The sequence below is a fragment of the Nycticebus coucang genome, chromosome 21, assembly GCF_027406575.1.
Source record: "Nycticebus coucang isolate mNycCou1 chromosome 21, mNycCou1.pri, whole genome shotgun sequence".
Lineage (NCBI taxonomy): Eukaryota > Metazoa > Chordata > Mammalia > Primates > Lorisidae > Nycticebus > Nycticebus coucang.
Window position 1 is genome coordinate 41,361,058 of NC_069800.1, and position 15,167 is coordinate 41,376,224.

The following is a 15,167-nucleotide window of genomic DNA, read 5'->3' on the forward strand; positions in this document are numbered from 1 at the left end:
ATATTTTTGTATTTGCTAAATAATGAGGGTGGTATTTTGCTTTCCTTCAGCATTATCTTATACAAGCAGCTATATATGTCATATTAACCTATGTCCTTCCTCAGAGACAATGGACCCCAGATAGCCTATGTTCGGGACTTCAAGGCAAAGGTTCAATATTTCCGGTTCTGGTGTCAGGTTAGTATTGGGAATGTCTCTGTCCTTCCTTTCCTTTGTTATGATGCTTATATTATACAGTGTTTGTGAAAATAGTTAACTATAGAAAAACGGGTATCATTGGAATATCTTTCCCTTATTTTTAAAGCAAAGAAAGTTTTATCAATTAGATAATTTTATGAACAACAAAAGCTAAATTAAGCTTAAAATCACTGGAATAAGAAAACATTATCACTTTTCTCTCAGTACCCATTACTTTCCAATAGCAGAAATCTTCAAATATAAGCCAAAACACTTTCTGATTTATAAATTCTAACCAGCTATTGTTTGTTTGTTTGTTTTTTGCAGTTTTTGGCCGGGGCTGGGTTTGAACCCACCACCTCTGGCATCTGGGGCCAGTGCCCTACTCCTTTGAGCCACAGACACCGCCCCAACCAGCTGTTTTTATATCAAGCGTTTAATATAATTGACTTTGCTAGATAATATATGTTTTTACATATGAATTATGTGCATGTTATATTTAGAGTAGTTTTTTGGGGTGTGATCAACTATTTCTGATATATAAATATTATACTTAATTGAATTATAATTTTTAATGGATTCTAAAGAAAATGAATGCACTAGTTAAAGTGTTACTATGGTGAATATTTTTAAACTTCAAGCTCCTGTAATTAACTGGACTTATGGAAGTAAGAATTTGAATAACTTTTTGATGATAAAATTAAGAAAAGATTCATTTGACTCATTAAATAAGCACTGTGCACATACCTTGTTTTTCTGTTTTCAATGTATTGAATAATTAGCACAATTGCATGGTTAAACATTATTGAATATGAATTCACATTTATAGTCTACTTGTTCCTGTAAGCAAAAATAAAAGTAAAAAATCTTTCCCCTTTTCATTTCTTTTTTTTGTTTGTTTTAATTAATATTAAATCGTAGCTGTGTACACAGATCAATTGATGTGATCATGGGCACCATACATTGGTTTTATAAACAGTTTGACACATTTTCATCACACTGGTTAATATACCCCTTTTCATTTCTTGATAGGCCATTTTAATGGTGATAGTTGACTTACGTGTCATTCTTATATTTCAGCAATTGGCCATGCCACAGCACATAAAGATTACAGTGACAAGGAAAACATTATTTGAAGATTCCTTTCAACAGGTAATATTTTAGTCACTCAAAAATTCTCCTCCTAGCTGCTACCCTAGGACCACCTTTAGATGTTGGCAGTTTAATCTGAACAGTTTGGAACTTTCTTTTTTAGAGACAGAATCATACTTTATTGCCCTCGGTAGAGTGCTGTGACATCACAGCTCACAGCAACCTCCAACTCCTGGGCTTGGGTGATTCCCTTGCCTTGGAACTTTCTTTTTTAGAGACAGAATCATACTTTATTGCCCTCGGTAGAGTGCTGTGACATCACAGCTCACAGCAACCTCCAACTCCTGGGCTTGGGTGATTCCCTTGCCTCAGCCTCCCAAGCAGCTGGGACTACAGGCACCCGCCACAACACCCAGCTATTTTTTGTTGCAGTTTGGCCAGAGCCGAGTTCGAACCCACCACCCTCAGACTATGGGGCTGGCACTGTACCCACTGAGCCACAGATACCACCCAGTTTTGAACTTCTTGAGTTGGAGTTCTTGAATTTAAGTCTATGCCAACCATCTTAGGACTTAACATTTAGGTAGTTGTGTGTACTCTCATGCACATGTGCGATTTGTGCTTTAGAATATCAGAATAACTTAAAGTGATTAGTGAATTTCAGGTTTCAGTTTCCAAGCTGCCAAGTATTTGATTTGAAATAAATATACAGTGGTTATGGCCCACCCCATACACTGAGGGTGGTGAGTTCAAACCTGGCCCAGGCCATCTAAAAATGTTACTGTCCTTCAGATATGAAGATGATTCTATTAACCACCTACAATGGAACACAAAATTTGAATAGTTTTTCTACTGAGAATGAGTTTCCATATTTAACTGTATTCTCTCTTCAGCCACTGGGTTTCATTTCTAGGTTAGTCAGTTAGCTATTATATTGGCTGTGAAACAAACCAAACCAAAAAACAAACAAACAAACAAAAAAACCCCCAAAACCTGGGGCGGCGCCTGTGGCTCAGTCGGTAAGGCGCTGGCCCCATATACTGAGGGTGGCGGGTTCAAACCCAGCCCCGGCTGAACTGCAACCAAAAAATAGCCGGGCGTTGTGGCAGGCGCCTGTAGTCCCAGCTACTCGGGAGGCTGAGGCAAGAGAATCGCTTAAGCCCAGGAGTTGGAGGTTGCTGTGAGCTGTATGACGCCATTGCACTCTACTAAGGGCCATAAAGTGAAACTCTGTCTCTACAAAAAAAAAACAAAAAACAAAAACCTATCTTTTGACCATGCCCATAGTTACTGTGCTTCAAGCAACTTATATAAGTAACTCTATAAGTCAATAGTAACATCATTAGAAATAAAATTTTATCTGTAAAAAGTATATGAGAATATAGATATGCATAATGCATAAAATACTATGTAACATTACTATAATGTATTTTCTGCATATATGCTTTTGACGAGACCATAAATGTCATTTTGTGTCCTAGGAAATTTAAGTTACTTATTATGAAGAAGATGTCAAACCTGGAAGTGGTAAGTGGTGTTTGAAGAACTGCTCTAACCAATTCTTTTACTTTATTGTTTTGTAGATAATGAGCTTCAGTCCCCAAGATCTGCGAAGACGTTTGTGGGTGATTTTTCCAGGAGAAGAAGGTTTAGATTATGGAGGTGTAGCAAGGTAGTGATAATATGAATACTCAGAACTTAGTTCCTTTCTTCCAAAGGTACCATTACACTTTGCTTGCAAGTATTATTTTCTCAATCTTATATTTTAGGAAAATGAAATGTAGCAAATTATGATACCTTTATTATGCTGTAGCTATAGAACTTCAATGAATATTAATTCAGTGCTTTCTCTCTAATGTACTGACTGCTACATTGATTTCAACCACATCACTCATTTAATTCTCAGGATAGCCTTGTGAGATAAAATTTTATAGATGTTGAAGAGGCTTAGAGACTCACCTAAGGCACATAAGTTTTTTTTGTTTGTTTGTTTGTTTTTGTTGTTGTTATTGTTGTTTTTAGAGATAGAGTCTCACTTTATTGCCCTCGGTAGAGTGCTGTGGCATCACAGCTCAAAACAACCTCCATCTCCTGGGCTTAGGCAATTCTCTTGCCTTAGCCTTCTGAGTAGCTGGAACTAAAGGCACCCGCCACAACACCTGGCTATTTTTTGTTTGCAGTTTGGCCAGGGCCGGGTTCGAACCCACCAACCTCGGTATATGGGGCCAATGCCCTACCCACTGAGCCACAGGCGCCACCCAGGCACATAATAAGTTACAGAGCCTGGATGCAAGCTTTGTATTATCTAACCACTAACTATAGTATCATCCATGGAGCATACAAGGCCCTATCCTAATCAATTCATTTTATGTATCACAGATTAATTATGCAGATAATAATCACTCAATTCCCAACTGAGATTAATACATCATGAGGATATAGAAGGCTTCATAGGATTGGAATGTGTTGCTTTAAAAAAATTAAAATGGGGCTTAGCACCTGTAGCTCAAGCAGCTATTGCCAGCCACATACGCCAGAGCTGGCGGATTTGAATCCAGCCCGGGCTTGCCAAACAACAATGAAAACTATAACCAAAAAATAGCCAGGCGTTGTGGCGGGCACCTGTAGTCCCAGCTACTTGGGAGGCTGAGGCAGGAGAATCGCTTAAGCCCAGGAGTTGCAGGTTGCTGTGAGCTATGATGCCATGGCACTCTACCCAGGGCGACAGCTTGAGGCTCTGTCTAAAAAAAAAGAAAAATAATTAAAATGGCGACATTATAAAATGGGAGTTGAAAGTCTTAATTCTACTTTCATTCTTCCTATTAGAGCTTTTACTCAAACCCTAAAAGATTGTCTTAAGTAAAAAACTGCTCTGTTTGTTCTATAAAAAATATTTCATATCTGATTATAAATTTGTAAAGTTGTAGAGGTATGGAAAGGCAAGGGTCAAGACTGTGTTGGAATCTTTTTTTCTGTTCTCAATAATGTGACCTTGGGTAAATATCTTGATCTATAAAATGAGAATAGTATCATGTACCTTTCTAGGATTATTGTGAAGAATAGAAATCTTGTTTATTAATGACCTAGTCCACAGCCTGATTCTTTGTGCACTTAGTAACTGGTGGCTACATTTTAGTAGTTCTTACATTGTGTTTCCAAGTTCAAATAAAACTATTTCAAAATGTATGAAATAATCACAGCTGATAAATTAGAATAATAAACTAGAGTAGAAACATTTAATTTTGTTCAAGTTAAGAGATAATTCAGGGAACATTCATTCATTATCAGGAAATAACTAGCAACATTAAGGTGTAAGCAGCTTTAGGCCACGAACAATGTGAAAAGAGATCTAGGATATGAGCTTATGAGCTTTGATACCACATATGTTGCCCCAGATCTGCTCTATAATAGACCTACCCAGGTTACATAGTTTTAGTAAACATAATCATAATGTTAGTACGGATTCATATTTTCCTGGCGTTCTTCAATTGGAGCTTCTCAGAGCATTTTTCTAATAAATGAGTGGTGAGAATTAAATGCTTTACTGTCTCTGTGAAATTGATTTTTCATTTTTATTTGAGGTATAGGGAGTATCTATTGATGGGGATTATTATGAGAAATAATAGTAGATGGAATGGTAGACTGATTTCAGCCACTGTAATAACATTGGTCAATAGTGAGTCTTAAAAATTTGCCTGTATAGGGCGGCGCCTGTGGCTCAAGGAGTAGGGCGCCGGTCCCATATGCTGGAGGTGGTGGGTTCAAACCCAGCCCCAGCCAAAAAAAAGAAGAAAAAAAAAAAAATTTGCCTGTATATAATATTTTATCTATTCTAAGACTAACATTTTCACATTTTAATGTCTCTGAAATTGGGATGTGTATCATAAGTGTAGCTGGAAACAATTTTAGTAGTCATCAAATAAAGATGAATGATGCCTTAGATGCTTTGAAATATTATAATGAGCAATGCATAACTATCCCTGTAAAATAGATGGGAGTTTAAACAGAAGCAATAAAAAACCAACATGAGATTAGAAAAGTATCTGAGGATTGTAGATTTCTGAGAACTTTGTAGCACTGCTTTTTTATTTGTTGGTATGGTTACTTACAAAATTCTTCATCCTAAATTATCTTTTGATTTCAGAGAATGGTTCTTTCTTTTGTCACATGAAGTGTTGAACCCAATGTATTGCCTATTTGAATATGCAGGAAAGGATAACTACTGTTTGCAGATAAACCCTGCTTCTTACATCAATCCAGATCACCTGAAATATTTTCGTTTTATTGGGAGGTTTATTGCTATGGTAAGTGCAGGTAGAAAACTGTGCATTTACTTTGCAAATTCAGCAAATACTGAGTTTTCTCCTATGTGCCATAACAGGTCTTACTATAGGAAAGCTTTTTTTTTTAAACCAAAAATTCATCTAGGCACAGTGGTTCATGCCTGTAATCCTAGCCCTCTGGGAGGCCAAGGTGGGAGGATCCCTTGAGCTCAGGAGTTTGAGACCAGTCTGAGCAAAAGTGAGACTCTGTCTCTACTAAAAATAGGATAAATTAGCCAGGCACTGAAGGTTGGAGGGCTGTAGTTCCAGCTACTTGGGAGGCTTGAGGCAGGAAGATCACTTGAACCCATTAGTTTGAGGTTGCTGTGAGTTAGCCTGATGCCCTGGTACCCTAGCCTGGGTAACAGAGTGAGACTCTTGTCTCAAAAAAAAAGGGGTGGGGGGGCCCTGGTGTGGTGGCTCACACCTGTAATCCTAGCCCTCTGGGAGGCCAAGGTGGGTGGATTGCCTGAGCTTAGAAGTTTGAAACCAACCTGAGCAAGGGCAAGACCCCATCTCTAAAAATAACAAGATATTGCGGCAGGTGCCTATAGTACCAGCTACTCGGGAGGCTGAGACAAGAGGATCAGTTGGCCCCAAGAGTTTGAGGTTGCTGTGAGCTATGACGTCATGGCACTCTACTGAGGGCAACAAAGTGAGACTGTGTCTCAAAAATAAATAAATAGGCAGCGCCCGTAGCTCAGTGGGTAGGGCACCAGCCACATACACCAAGGCTGGCGGTTCAAACCCGACCAGGGCCAGCTAAAACAACAATGAAAACTAGTGGCACCCATAGCGCGATAGGTAAGGTGCTGCCACATACACCAAGGCTGGTGGGTTCAAACCCAACCCAGGCCAGCTAAACAACAGTGACAACTGCAACAAAAAAAATAGTTGGGTATTGTGGTGGGTGCCCATAGTCCCAGCTACTTGGGAGGCTGAAATAAGAGAGATAAGCCCAAGAGTTTGAGGTTGCTGTGAGCTGTGACACTAAAGTACTCAGGGCAACAGCTTGAGATTCTGTCTCGAAAAAATAAATAAGTAATAAGTAAATAAATAATCTTCTAACATTTTGAAATAAAATATGCATTTATCCTAAATGGTATTGTTCCCCTTTTTCCTAGGCTCTGTTCCATGGGAAATTCATAGATACAGGTTTTTCTTTACCATTCTATAAGCGTATCTTGAACAAACCTGTTGGACTCAAGGATTTAGAATCTATAGATCCAGAATTCTACAATTCTCTCATCTGGGTTAAGTAAGTTTCTATTTCCATTTAATTTATGAAAATATAGCTTATATGCTTTCATCATGGTATTGGTAACATATCCAAACTGTAAATGTGTAATTGGTTTATTCAGTTTAAATGATCTATACATCAAACCTGTCTTACTATGTAATTGATAAATTTCACAGAAATATACCCAAGATATGAGTCAATAATATGACCTTAGAGTATGGTCTTCCAATTTCTTCTTACTATGATGTCATAGGCAAATATTAATTTAAGTTTAGTTAAAGCTTTCAAATTATGATTGCATTGGCGACTATAACAAATATTGCTAATTTTATTTGAACAGAGAAAATAATATTGAGGAATGTGGTTTGGAAATGTACTTCTCCGTTGATAAAGAAATTCTAGGTGAAATAAAGAGTCATGATCTGAAACCCAATGGCAGCGATATTCTTGTAACAGAAGAAAATAAAGAGGAATACATCAGGTGAGAGAGTGCTCCTTATGACATAGTTTAGCCATTCTATCAGACTATAGCATGTTGATAATTGCCTGCTGGTGCTAATGGACACTATCTCAAAAAATATTTGTCTTTGTACTAATGATTATCCTATGGCAGTTATTTCTCATTTCTAAAGAGTTTTTTGTTTTTTTTTTAAGTGTGGGTTCTCTCTCTCACTCTCTCTCTTTTTTTAATGTGAAAGTTTATTTATTTATTTTTTTGTTGCAGTTTGGCAGGGACCAGGTTTGAACCTGCCACCATCGGTATATGGGCCCAGTGCCCTACCCACTGAGCCACTGGTGCCACCCCCTTTTTTTCTCTTTTTAAGAGCCAAGATCTTGGCTTGGCACCTGTGGCTCAAGTGGCTAAGGCGCCAGCCACATACACCTGAGCTGGTGGGTTTGAATCCAACCCGGGCCTGCCAAACAACAATAGCTGCAACCAAAAAATAGCTGGGCATTGTGGTGGGCATCTGTAGTCCCAGCTACTTGGGAGGCAGAGGCAGGAGAATCGCTTGAGCCCAGGAGTTTGAGGTTGCTGTGAGCTGTGATGCCACAGTACTCTGTACCCAGGGCGACAGCTTGAGGCTTTGTCTCAAAAAAAAAAAAAAAAACCAAGAGCCAAGATCTTGCTCTCTTGCCCAGACTAAAGTATACTGGCGCAATCATTGTTCATTGTAACCTTGAACTCTCCTGGCCCTAAACAATCCTCCTACCTCGGGATCTCAAAGTGTTGGGATTGCAGGCATGTTGAATACCAGTTCTATGACCACTGCACCATATAACATGTCATTAAATAGAATCTCAGATTTATATGCAGATGTTTTTATGAGGACTATTATAAAATAAGGTAAAATTTATAAGTAAAATTCTTTGTATTGGTTCACACCTCTAGTCTCAAGAGTTATTAGTTCATTCATATCTTCCTAATAGCAATTCTGTCCAATCAAGGTTGAATTTAGCATATCTGATTGTTAAGCTGCAGTTTCTGAGTTTTCTTGTGTGGCGTTCTCTCCAAAATTAAAATTGCACTATATGACACAGTAGACAATTACTATTTGGTGGTAAATAATCTATCCTTCTAAAAATTAATTTTAAATATCCTTTTAAAATTTAATTTTTTAAATTATTTCCACAACTTTTTTATTATATGTCTAGATTTTGTTGTATCTAGAATACTAGAGAAGGAATGATTCAAGATTCCACGTAAAGAAGAGATGTATTACATTCTTCAGTAGTTTTGTTGTTGTTAATATAACATTTTAAAATAATGGATAGCAAAAAAGGTTTTTTATCTACTGGTTTGCTCAAAATTTCAGAGTTATTGAGGTTTTAAAAAAAATATTTTTAAAGAAGTATAAAGTAAAATATACAGATTTTAGGGTGGTGCCTGTGGTTCAGTGAGTGGGGCCCGGCCAAACTGCAACAAAAAAAATAGCCGGGTGTCGTGGCGGGCACCTACATTCCCAGCTATTCAACAGGCTGAGGCAAGAGAATCACGTAAGTCCAAGAGTTGGAAGTTGCTGTGAGCTGTGATGCTACGGTACTCTACTGAGGGTGACAAAGAGAGTCTCTAAAAAAATACATAGATTTTAAGTTACAGTTTGAATTTTGACAAATGTGTTTATCAGCCTAAATTTTAGGGGCAGAATAGTGCTAGATCACTCTTCTAAATACCAGTTCTGTAAACACTATTCTATATAACATCATGTTCATGTAAATATGACTCAGATCAAATTATGGAACGTTCTTTTTCCTTCTTGCTCCCCTAGAAGGGAGCATACACATCTCCCTTTCCCTGGCCCAGAGACAGCCAGTTCTGTTTAGTTGTAGTTCTATAACTACGGTTCATCTTGAACTTCCTAAAAGGAATTGTATAGTATGTACTCTTGTATCTGCCTTTGTGTGTTTTTCTTTTACTCAGTATTTATAAAATTCAGCCATGTTTTGCATATCAGTATTTTATTCCTTTTTGTTGCTGAGAAGTATCTGTGTATATACCAAAATTTTCTATCCATTCTCTTGTTGATAGGAGATGTTTTGGTTTGGTTTGGTTTTTGTCCCTAAAAGAGTTAAGGTCTTGCTTAGGCCTTGAACTCCTAGCATGATGCCATCCTCCTGAGTAGCTGGCACTACAGGTGCACACCACCATACCCGGCTTGACTGTAGGAGTATTTTATGTGTTCTGGATCATTGATTTTAGTCTTCTACTTGTCTAAAATAGGCATTTAAAGATACAAATTTCTGACCAAACACTACCTTAGCTACATCACACAAATTTCAATATGTTGCATTTTTCATTATCATTCAGTTCAGAATGTTTTCTAATGTCCCTGTGGTTTCTTCTTTGATCCATTAGTTATTTAGAAGTATAATATTTATGCCAGGGGCAATGGTTCACACCTGTAATTCCAGAACTTTGGGAGGCCGCAGTGGGAGAATCACTTGCGACCACCTGAGAAATGTAATGAAACCACATGTCTACAAAATAAATTTTTTTTTTTTAATTTGGAGACAGAGTCTCACTTTGTTGCCCTGGGTAGAGTGCTGCGGCATCATAGCTCACAGCAACCTCAAGCTCCTGGGCTCAAGCCATCCTGTTTCCTCAGCCTCTGGAGCAGCTAAAACTATAGGTGCCTGCCACACCTGGCTAGTTTTTCTTTTTTTATTAGAGATGGGGTCTTGCTCTTGCTCAGGCTGGTCTGGAACTCCCAAGCTCAAGTAGTCCTCCTGCCGCAGCCTGCCAAAGTACTAGGATTACAGGCATGAACCACTATACCCAGCTGTACAAAATATTTTTAAAATAGACAGGTGTGATTGTGGTGGCACGTGCCTGTAGCCTTAGTTGCAGTCTACCCACCTCTGTTTCCCAGACTATTTTTATTTTTTTATTTTATTTTATTTTTTTTTTGTAGAGACAGAGTCTCACTTTATGGCCCTCGGTAGAGTGCCGTGGCATCACACAGCTCACAGCAACCTCCAGCTCCTGGGCTTAAGCAATTCTCTTGCCTCAGCCTCCCGAGTAGCTGGGACTACAGGCGCCCGCCACAATGCCTGGCTATTTTTTGGCTGCAGTTCAGCCGGGGCCAGGTTTGAACCCGCCACCCTCAGTATATGGGGCCGGCACCTTACCGACTGAGCCACAGGCGCCGCCCCCCAGACTATTTTTAAATATTACATGTCTAAAACAACTTTCTTGTTGTTAACGTCTGCATGGCATATCTTCCTTTGTTCTTTTACTTTCTCTCTCTGTCATTATATTTAGAAGTGTTTCTCGTAAGCATTATGTTCTTAGGTTTTATTATTTTTATCCAGGTCTGATAATCCTTATATTATAATTGGAGTATTGACTACATTTATATTTAATGTTATTACTGACGTGGTTGAAGTTAAGTCTGATCCTTACTATTTGTTTCTTATTTTCCCAGCTTCCTCTTTTCCTTTATCCCTGCCTTCTTTGAATTAATAGACCAATTTTTACTTAAAAAAACACCAACAACCTATTATGTTGGTTTCTGTAGCTATATCACTTTAATTATTTTAGTAGTGACTCTAGTCTTTCTAATGATACGCATCCCTGTCTACCTAAAATTAATATTACACTACTTGTTTTACAATGTAAGAAGGTTGTAATGGTATAATTTCATTTAGCTCCATTCATTTGTTGTCATATTGTGCTGTGTTTTTATTGTCATATTTTATTTCTACATGTTATAAATCTCATAGACTGTACTGTTAATTCTTGCTTTAAGTAATCAATAGATTTTTAGGAAATTATGAATAAATTCTTATATATTTACTCACAATACCATTTCTACCACACTTCATTTCTTCCCCAAAGATCCATATTTCTTTGTCTTAAAAAGAAAAAAAAAGTCTCACTCTGTCATCCTGGGTAGAGTACCATGGCATCATAGCTCACAGCAACTCAAACTCTTGGGCTTGAGCAGTACTCTTGCCTCCGCCTCCCAAGTAGCTGGGATTACAGGCGTGCACCACCATACCTGGCTAGTTTTTCTATTTTAGTAGAGACCGGGTCTCACTCTTGCTTAGGCTGGTCTGGAGCTCCTAAGCTCAAGTAATCCACTAGCCTGGGCCATGCAGAGTGCTAGAATTACTAGAGTGAACTACCACCATGTCCGACCACTTGCAGATCCATTTTTTTTTTCTTTTTTTTTTGTAGTTTTTCGCTGGGGCTGGGTTTGAACCCACCACTTCCGGCATATGGGGCCGACACCCTACCCTTTGAGCCATAGGTGCCACCACAGATCCATTTTTCTAGAACGATTTTCCTTTGGCTTTAAACGCTTTCTTTACCATTTCTCACAGTTTGCCTCTGCTGGCAATAAGTTTTCTCATCTTTTCTGTGAAAATGTCTCTATTTCACCCTCATTTTGAAGGATATTTTCACTATAATTTAGAATTTTAGGTTTATAGAATAATGATATGGTTATGTTTTTTAAAAGAATCTTCATTTCTTACGTATACTGAAATATTTGTTTAAAATAAAAATATAACCAGGTGCAGTAGCTCACGCGTATAATACTCTGGTAGGCCAAGGCAGCTGGATTACTTGACCTCAAGAGTTGGAGACCAGCCTGAGCAAGAGCAGACTCCATTTTTAAAAATAGCCAGGTGTTGGGGCAGGTGCCTATAGTCTCAGCTACTTAAGAGCCTGAGGCAAGAGAATCTCTTGAGCCCAGGAGTTTGAGGTTGCTGTGAGCTATGACACCACCTACTCTACTGAGGGTGACAAAGTGAGACTCTGAAAAAGAAAGGCTCAGCGCCCATAGCTCAGTGGTTAGAGTGCCGGCCACATACACCAAGGCTGGCAGGTTCGAACCTGTGCCGGGCCTGCTAAATGACAATGACAATTGCAACAAAAAAATAGCCGGGCATTGTGGCAGGTGCCTGTAGTCCTAGCTACTCCAGAGGCTGAGGTAAGAGAATCACCTAAGCCCAAGAACTGGAGGTTGTTGTGAGCTGTGATGCCACGGCCCTCTACCAAGGGTGACATAGTAAGACTCTGTCTCAAAAATAAATAAATAAATAAATGAAAGAATGAAAAGCCATCTTTAAAAAAAAAATAGTAAAATAAAAGTATAGACCAGGCACAGTGGCTTGTGCCTGTAATCCTAGCACTGTGAGATGCCATGGTAGGAGGATTCCTTGAGGCCAGGAGTTTGTGACTAGCCTGAACAGAGTGAGACACTGACTCTACAAAATATAGAAAAATTAGCCAGGTGTGGTGGCATTTACCAGTAGTCCCAGCTACTTGGGAGGCTGAGGTAGGAGGATTGCTCAAGCCTAGGAGTTTGAGGTTGCCATGAGCTATTGAGTCCACTACACTCTAGCTCAGGTGACAAAACAAGGGTATGTCTCAAAAATAAATATATAAATAATAAATAATATATCTGCCATATCAGGAGAGGCATAGATGAAATAAAATTGACATTTGTTAAACCTTCAATATGTGTACAAGAGATTTTGTTAGACTTTTGTATATACTTGAGGTTTTTCATAATAAGTTTTGAAATCTTATTTTTATTCTTAGAATTTAAAGGTAAAATCTAAAGTTCCTGATAGCTTTTTTATATTTATTTGCCAGAATGGTAGCTGAATGGAGGTTATCTCGAGGTGTTGAAGAACAGACACAAGCTTTCTTTGAGGGCTTTAATGAAATTCTTCCCCAGCAGTATTTGCAATACTTTGATGCAAAGGAATTAGAGGTAATAATATTTTCTTCATTCTCCTGCAGCTTGATAGTAAATAATGCCTTCAGATGCCTTCTTTCAAATTGTTTTCCTTTATTTCCAGTTGTGGTAGTATTATTTTTGCTAGCAAGATGTTTTGGAGCATCCCCAGAGGTTATAGAAAACCACTGTTTATCTGAAAATAAAAGAGTATTACTCCTTCCAAAATTCTATTCGGGCTTCTCTACAATTGAGTGACTAATTTGCCTGAATATGTATACAATGTAACACCATATGTGGAACTTTGCCTTCATGAGTTAATTCTTGATATACAATTTACAAACCAATGCCTAGTGATTAATTTGTTTTTATAAAACTGTGTTTAATATTCGTCTTGTCTGTATAGTTAGGTAACTAAAGGAACAATTTGTCTTTTTCATCCCTAAAGGTCCTTTTATGTGGAATGCAAGAAATTGATTTGAATGACTGGCAAAGACATGCCATCTACCGTCACTACACAAGGACAAGCAAACAAATCATGTGGTTTTGGCAGGTTTGCGTCTAAATTTATTTCTATTGATATTTTTTAGAATTCGCTTAGCACATACAGAAATGAGTCACAGAACAAAATGTTTTCAGGCCCTTCAGTTTATCCTACGTATTATAATAAAATGAATACAGATTATAACAGCATTCTTTTAAGACTGTTGCCAAGTAAGGCACACATACCTTGCACCTTTGCCCACAGAGACTAAAATAATTCCCAGTGATAAGACTTATTATGCCTTTGATTTAAACGCTTTTGAAATTTTTTTGACTATCTAAAAAGCAAGGTTTTTATCATGCATACCTCATTTTAAGAATTAGATAATGTTGAGAAGGTTAAATTTAAGAGACTTGGTTTAGAGTCATAATGGCATCTTCCAAACAATGTGTGCTATAAGTATAGGAAAAGATCCTCAGATGCTCAACATCATTAGTCATTAGTGAAATACAAATCAAAATCATAGTGAAATACCACTCTGTACCCATTAGTGCTTTTTTTTTAAAGGAAAATAACAATTGTTGACAAGTTGTGGAGAAATTGGAATCCTCATGCATTACTAGTGATAGTATTTTTTTTTTCTATTAAATCATAGTTGTGTACATTAATGCAATCATGGGGCACCATATACTGGTTTTATAGACCATTTGACACATTTTCATCGTACTGGTTAACATAGCCTTCCTGGCATTTTCTTAGTTATCGTGTTAAGACATTTATATTCTACATTTACTAAGTTTCACATGTACCCTTGTAAGATGCACCGCAGGTGTAATCCCACCAACCACCCTTCCTCTCCCCTCCCTCCCCTCCCTCTCCCCCTTCCCCATATTCTTAGGTTATAACTGGGTTATAGCTTTCCTATGAAAGCCATAAATTAGTTTCATAGTAGGGCTGAGTACATTGGATACTTTTTCTTCCATTCTTGAGATACTTTACGAAGAAGAATATGTTCCAGTTCCATCCATTTAAACATAAAGAGGTAAAGTCTCCATCTTTCTTTAAGGCTGCATAATATTCCGTGGTGTACATATACCACAATTTATTAATCCATTCGTGGATCGATGAGCACTTGGGCTTTTTACATGTGGTGATAGTATTAAATAGTATACCACTGTGGAAAATAGTTTGGCAGATCCTCAAAATTTGAAATGTAGAATTAATGTAAGATCCCAGAGTTCCACTCATAGGTATAAGTAACCCAAAAGAACTGTGAAAGCATATACTCAAACAGATCTTTGTATACCAGTGTTCATAATGGTGTTATTCAAGATCACCAAAAGATGAAAACCCAAATGCCTGTCAGTGGATGAATGGATAAAGAAAATATGGTACATATGCTTCTTAACTTATGATGGCGTTGTGTGTAGATGGACCCAGAATTAAGTCAAAAATGTCATGAGTCAAAAATGCATTTAAGGCTTGGCTTCTGTAACTCAGCGGCTAGAGCACCAGCCACATACACCTGAGCTGGCAGGTTCAAACCCAGCCTGGGCCTGCCAAACAAGAATGACAACAACAACAAAGAAAACAGTGGGGTGTTGTGGTGGGCAGTAGTTCCAGCTACTTGGGAAGCTGAGGCAAGAGAATTGTTTAAGCCCAAA

The 15,167-nt window shown here is 38.0% G+C and overlaps 1 protein-coding gene across 7 annotated transcripts in view; it reads left to right on the forward strand.

The window, feature by feature from the left end:
- The window catches only part of ITCH (itchy E3 ubiquitin protein ligase), a 137,648-nt gene that overhangs the window by 106,285 nt on the left and 16,196 nt on the right, over positions 1-15,167 (forward strand). For all 7 annotated transcript variants that reach the window (XM_053574385.1, XM_053574380.1, XM_053574386.1 and 4 more), the window contains 8 exons: positions 105-177; positions 1,258-1,329; positions 2,853-2,941; positions 5,414-5,573; positions 6,716-6,849; positions 7,172-7,312; positions 12,935-13,055; positions 13,468-13,572. In XM_053574385.1, the coding sequence (XP_053430360.1) occupies positions 105-177; positions 1,258-1,329; positions 2,853-2,941; positions 5,414-5,573; positions 6,716-6,849; positions 7,172-7,312; positions 12,935-13,055; positions 13,468-13,572 (895 nt within the window). The remainder of the gene's footprint in view (positions 1-104; positions 178-1,257; positions 1,330-2,852; positions 2,942-5,413; positions 5,574-6,715; positions 6,850-7,171; positions 7,313-12,934; positions 13,056-13,467; positions 13,573-15,167) is intronic.